At 39.8% G+C, this 7071-nt stretch overlaps 1 protein-coding gene across 6 annotated transcripts in view; it reads left to right on the top strand.

Moving 5' to 3' along the window:
- The window catches only part of nrxn2b (neurexin 2b), a 743906-nt gene that overhangs the window by 233380 nt on the left and 503455 nt on the right, over positions 1–7071 (top strand). For all 6 annotated transcript variants that reach the window (XM_032544413.1, XM_032544414.1, XM_032544412.1 and 3 more), the window contains one exon: positions 4937–4954. In XM_032544413.1, the coding sequence (XP_032400304.1) occupies positions 4937–4954 (18 nt within the window). The remainder of the gene's footprint in view (positions 1–4936; positions 4955–7071) is intronic.

Raw genomic sequence — 7071 nt, 5'->3', positions numbered from 1 at the left:
TATTCTGGCCATGGGTCACATCTCTCTCCCAAGTCCAGCAGGCTCCGTCTCACACGCTATTACTCAACAAACTAAAGTTAGTTGCATTCAATAACTTATGTGTTTTTTGCCGTAATAGATAGTTACCAGCGGAAACACTGGTACAAATACACGTTTCCCTCTCATGCTTATCAATATACAGCTGTGTTAAAAACAATTAAAACTGATAATGTCAGAAGTGTGGACCGGCGCCCCTGTGTCTTGTTGCTGGGAGCCGTGTGTGAGGGAATGGGGGCGGGGCTGCAGGGAGAGTAAGAGGAGAGATCCAAACACAGACACAGCTTAACAGGTAACACAAAATGAAACTATATCGATATAAACAATATTGCTTCTTTTGTGGAGAGGCAGCGGATTTGAGGACATTAGGTGCACCGGTGCGACCTAGGAAAAATGTTAGTCGCACCCTAGAGCCCTGTGAGCTAACAGACACTAACTAGTCACTGCTGTTGTCTGAAAAACAACACAGACAGGACAAAATGTTGCGTTTACTAGTAAACTGGTAAACCTTGTGACCGACGTATTACCGACTGCTATCTGTTGTGGAATTTTCCTCACGTTACTCTGTCCTCTGTGACTGTCTACATCTAGAAACTAAGCTGAGCTGTGCAGGGAAAAACTCTGACTGGTACATGAACAGACAGTGGTTTACGGAGCAGTAGATTGGCTTTGCAAAAACAAAACAAAAAAACGGAGCATTCTATGAACAGAATCACTCATTTAAAATATCGCTTGAACACGCAAATTTGATTGTGATTAAAATTTGATTAATTGTGCAGCCCTAACTACTACACTTCAGTCCATAACTTTCTGTATTTCCTTGCCACAAGTAGACATCAGGGATTAGAAATGAATTTTAGTATTTGTATAATTCAGTTGTAATCCTTTTTTAGGTAAATAGTTGATTAGAACATCAATGACATGCCTAATGTGCATGTTATATCATTCACTGCCAGAACTCTAATGTACTACATGTGGGGGTTCATTTTATCAAAATTGTTAACCAAAAAGAAGGTGTTTATGACAAGTGCAGTGTTAAGGAAGAGTGTCTGAATGCAGTTTATTTCACCTTACAGGATGTTTATGTCACAATATATTTTTTACAGTTTGTGTTCCATCCAATTGATTTAGATTACCATTTTCAGTAGAATGCTATTTTTTAGCTTTAAATAAAAGGTTTCCTGAGCGCCATTTCAATAGTGCAAATCTCTAGCATGGGATTTCAGGGTATTTTATTCCTTGCGCAACTCAGGAGAGCACAGTGGTGTGAGTAGCACACTGCGTCCATCCATTTAACGTATTAGGTGAAATCCATCAGTAATAGGATCTTGATCAAGGCAAAATGCCAGCAGTTTGTTCACTGTTATAAAAAATAAGCACAAAGTCATTCCAACAGTTAGGTTGTCACCTCTGTGAGAGATTTTGATTTTCCCTGAACAGTCCCTTGAGAATTCAATAAATGCATTAATATATATATATATATATATATATATATATATATATATCTCAATCTCACTCCTAATAGCGCTCCCTATTTCTACTCAAAAGTCAGATTTTTCCGAGGTCAAAGTTCTCGGACAACCACCGAGTACCTCGAGCTAAAAATCCAACATGGCTGCTCAGTGCATCAACAGTTGTGATAGCAGTAGTAACACACAGATATAAGCACTTCTGATCTATTTGTGTCTCACTAAATCAGTCGTACACACAGGTCTGTCCATCTTCTATCTGTGTGGATGTTACACTGTTGGTATGCACAAAAAAGGCGTAATGTAACTTGTTAATGGAACACATTCAACTTGGTTATGACGTCATTCCCCGCTTCGGCTTACGAGTTCCAAGGTAAATGGAATGCACTGTAATCACTGAACTACTGAATCCACAATGTGGGTGGGCACTGTGAAACTTAAAACCTCGAAATCACAAGAAAGTCAGCATTGGCTGCTTGCACCAATTTCAACTTGAAAAATATCTAAAAATAACACCTAACTACTGTAGTTACATTACATGAAAGCAAGCTGAACTGTGTGTTTACAGTAGTATTTTGCCTTCTGATAATCTAAGCCCTGTGTTTTAGTTATTTGTGTATGTCCTGTTCTTTTCACACTCCTCTCTCTGGGCAAGAAGGCCTGACAGCTAAGTGGTAGAGAGGTTTGGAGAAAGTGGTAAGAGATGGACAGCAGACAGGGGTCAATACTTCTCGGTTTGAGACTGAGTTGCCAAAACCAAAAAAAGGGGGATGGGGGACAAGGGTGGCCAAGGGTCATTTTTCATCTTGCTTTTACAGAAATAGCACTCTATGGTCACAAAAAGTTACATGCATTGTTCGGTGAAATGAGGGGTAGCATGCGGTGTAGACACGGTGGGAAACAAGGCTGGGCCGCATGAAATACTGAGCACCCCCCAAACAGTTGATGGAATCCAACTGGGGTTATTTACTACACTACAGAGGTCACTAGAGACTTTATAGCTCTGTCCCTGGGTCCTATCAGCTCTCCAGAATGATATATCATCAATAAAACAGGGCCACCCCAGCCCTGTATCCCACACTGTAAAGGTGGCGTGACTGCCATAACAATATATTTCTACACAGCTGCCATGATGCCAGATGATATTACATGGGAGCATCTATGCCGCTCTGTACATAGTTGTCTCCTCTGGTGTGCTCAATGTGGCCTGGGAGAAGCGGAAAGACATGATAGATGAGCTATGTTTGTCAAACTATCTCTTCATTTGCTATCTTTGCTTCTTTGACCCACACATGCACACTCACTCACTCCATACTTGTCCCCGTCATTGGCTATGCCCCCATGTGTTAGAGCATGTTTGTTAATGTCAGAGCAGGCAGTGCAGCTTGTACCACTCGGGAGCTTGAGATCCTTGTCAAAACCCAGTATATTGACAAACAAGGCCAGGGAGACTGAGCCCTATTGATTCCGTTCATTCCTGGCTCCTTTGCTTACTGTTCCTTCATCTACCACTTTGGCCCTTTAAACTGTGTCTCAGCTATTGCGCCTGGATTGTAGTTCAAGAACAGTGTTGACACTGCAAAGCCAAGCGCCCTGTGCTCCATCTGCTCTGGATGGGATTCTTGCTCTGCTCCCTGTGTTGGGACTGAATAAGCTTCTTTTCACCTTGGACATCGAGTGGTAGCCATCTCACAAGTAAACAAGGCAGCCTATCCTGGGCCAGTTTGTCCATGGCCGGCAGTGATCTACTTGAAGAGAACCAGCAGCTCAGTGGATTTGAATGAGCTCATGAACTTTACCTGCATCAATCATTTAGTTAAAGGTTCTCTTTTTCCCTATAAGGTTAAAAATAAATCTTGTACAGTATCCACTCAGTTCATCGGATATGGCACTAAACATTACATAATGGTGTCAAACTCTATTTCATTTAAATTAATTATTAATTCAATAGTGCAAGGTTACACACAATACAGTGTCATCTTTTCAGAGGTAAACATCATATAAGTGCCGCTCTCCTGCACACGCCTGGAATGCAAATTTACGTTTCCTAGGATGACAAAGGCGTGACTTTTGATTGACTAGTACTCGTTGCCTTTTTCGGTTTAGGCATTGGGAGTAAGATTGGTTAGGTTATAGACACCAGCATAAGCCAGTTAGAGGCAGAATAGTGCGGGACATGCCTTTAAGGTCAATAATCAAGAAGGATTAGAATCCCCCCCCCCCCCCCCTTTTTTTTTTTTTTTTTTTTTTTTTATCCAATCACTTATCTTAAATCTTATAACACACAATGTTTTTATGACAGAGTAACACACAAAAAAAAATGTTTATACATATTGTATGTCTTGGAAAAGTGTTCATCTAGAATAATGTTCAACAGGTCACTAACAATGGGTCCAATATAGCCCAAAAATGTGCAGCATGTGCAACCTTCTACTGTGTACACAATCCAACTTCTCTGAGATTTTGTTGTCGTTGCTTTTTACAAGTTAATTGGATGGACCTTCTCCCCGATTGATTAACGCACTCTGTGTGCTTGCTTTAATACCTAATACCTACCAGCAGCTCCAATCTTTAATTAGGAATTTGACCCGACAGCATTGATCAATATTTCAGATGAAAATTATGCATTCTTATTAAACCTTTTTTTTTTTTTTTTGAATCACCTATTGAACATTGGAAGAAATCCAAACGGAGTATTAGATGGGCTGTGTTCCTCTTTTATTACTCAGCGTGGTGAGGTATTGGGTTATCCTTTCATCTTTTTAACTTGCTCCCCCTCTGTACCTCTCTCTTTCCCAATCCATCACATTTGTAAGTCTGACAGTAGCTGTGTGTGGTGTAAAGTCCACCTAATAATAATAAACGGTCGATGTGCCATGTCATTCTTTCAGGAGGTAGAACGCTAGGCCTATTCTGTTTGTTAAAAATACTTTTTGTATTTCCTATTATTCCTCTTTGCTAGGTTGCTTTTGTTAAAAAGCTTAATTGGATAATCTGGAGTTTTAAAAGTCACAACCACAATGTACACGCAGCTGGGGAGAATATATTTTCTAAAGAACCTGACATCAGACTTAATGAGTTTGAGTCCTAGGAGGAGTTATTTGCAGAGTACAGATGAGTAGAAAGTGAAGGTCAAGAAGTGAACTTTTAGACTTGTTTTTTTAAATAAAATATTAATCAACATCCATGGTAGTTGTTTTCCTCCATCATGTCAATTATTATCTCCGTTGAGGGTTATGTGTGGAATAGCACTCTGATGAAAATCTGATGCTAATTGTAGTCTGACTTTTCTTTTGTCCCCCAGTGCTGTTATATCTCATTTTGTCATAACTACTGTTTCTTTTGGTGAACAGGTGAACATGTGACAATTTGCTTTGTTCTTTGAACTGATCCATCTTTTCTTTTTCTCTCTTCTTTTTCATCCTCTACAGGTGACTCATCTCAAGTCGGTAAGTCAATTTTTATAATTTCCGCCGCTTATCCATGTTGTTTGATATCGCTTTGCTGCCATAGCCACTGAAGGGTACAGACCCTCTTTATTATACAGTGCAGTTAGGCACGTGTGCACATTAACGGAAACACAAACAAACCACCAATTATATTATTTAATTTCAGTTGGTGTACAAAATGAGCAATGAAGAACTGCTAACTGTTGATTAGAAATCCAGAACTTGTTCTCCCTCTGCCTCTCTCTCTCTCTCTCTCTCTCTCTCTCTCATTCTTTATGCATTTCAGCTATTAGATATTGCCTACTACATTGGGTTTCATTTGTTAATACAGTAGACTGAAGAGGGGATTTCCAAATGTTTACTGTGGAAAGGCAAAATCTTAATAATAATAATAATTCATTACATTTGTGTTGGGCTATTATGTACTCTCTAACACCACCAATATGTAGCACCCACCTGGGTGATGCACCGCAGCCTTACTACACCTGACGCTAACCACACATCAGCTTATTCCCTACTTTGTAAGTCTAATAAACTGAATTACTTTCCAATGTAAATGGAAATTGTAAAGGTTTCTGCAAATTAATAGCCAGTTTGGGAGCCCAGGCATAATTCAGTTGTACTGTACCATTGTTATGCTGCACCATCTGCCTGTTATTTTCAAATTCCTGTTCAAGTTTGTGAAAGTGACTCATGATGTGGCTAAGATGCAGTGATTCAGATTTAGAGGTATGTACGCAGTAGAAGACTTGCCATGTGTATGGGGTTTTACAGTTTTCATTCAGACATTATTTGTTCAACTGCCTCAGGTGGATTTTAACGCAACATCAGACTTTAAATCTGTGTGGTTGATTGCTTTCCATGTTTGAAAAGGACTTTTTCTAACAATTCAGACGTACAATGCATAGGCTCACTGCTAGTAATGCCTCACTTATTTTTTAGCTTGCTATTCCACATTTCACTAAAATTCAAAATGACCTCCCCATTATAGTAACTTATGAGAGGGAAATGCAATGTTACGAGCAAATTCCATTTCATCCTTCTTGTTGTGTACTAGACCTAAAGTGCTCTGGACCATTAAAGCATTTATTAAAAGGCAGACAGAGGCTTTATCTGTAAATATGCTGACACGTCACAGTACGCTAGCTTTCTATCAGCACATCATTTGGAATCAGTGGGGGTTGGAAGACATGGGCAAGGGATAGGATTGGGATAGTGGGATGGAATCAGAGATGGACAGGCTAATGGGACGTATCAACATGTCACACAAACTAAGTGAGAAAATGAGATGGGTATAGTTTAAAACTCTAGCTCACAGCACTTTTGCAGAAGCCAACTCCTGCTTTAGTGATGTGTCAGGGTTATCGCTCGCCTCCTAATAAGTAGCTTGGTCTCACTGCAGTACCTACTATGCATTATGAACATGGAGTAATAATCGGCACAGCAGAATGTGTATGATACAATAAGATAAACATGCAGTCACGCATTCATGATGAAACATTTTTTTTAACTAATCCCAAGGTGAATATTTTCTCCTGTGAGTTATGTGCTGTGATAATTCAAGCATGTCTCCTGAGTCTTATACATAAATAGTTTTGTGTGTGTGTGTCTGCTTGTCCAGCTTTGTCCAGTGAGTGTCTGGCCCAGAGGTCTGATGTTGTTTGAATACTGATGTGGCATTTTGTCTGCCTGCGGAAGCTTGGAAACCGGGTGGGGACCTGAGGTTTGGTTAGTAAGTGCATTGCAGAATGGTGACAAATAATCAAATACCACACCTGTTTCTTACCACCCTAAAAATAATCGAGATCCAGCGAATAAGAAATAAAAAAAAGAAACTAATTAAAATTTGATCTAGGCGAGCAGTGCAAATTGAGTTTCATCTCCATTAAGACCACTGGGCAAAGAAATGTGAGATAATTTAGATCTGCTTTTGAGATACAAGCCGTTTTTATTTCAGCCTGCAAATTCAACATAGTTCTGGCATGTATGTGCGTGCATATCTTGCAGACATTTTAGGTTCCAGAACAGGTTTGTTCTGCATTAGGGCTTTAGCGATAGACTAAACCCATGGTTTTGGTCATCTAACGATTTTTGACCCATGATTCCATACAGACCTG

This window comes from Etheostoma spectabile, chromosome 19, assembly GCF_008692095.1.
Source record: "Etheostoma spectabile isolate EspeVRDwgs_2016 chromosome 19, UIUC_Espe_1.0, whole genome shotgun sequence".
NCBI classification, from domain to species: domain Eukaryota; kingdom Metazoa; phylum Chordata; class Actinopteri; order Perciformes; family Percidae; genus Etheostoma; species Etheostoma spectabile.
This window is presented reverse-complemented; position numbering and strand designations above follow the sequence as displayed.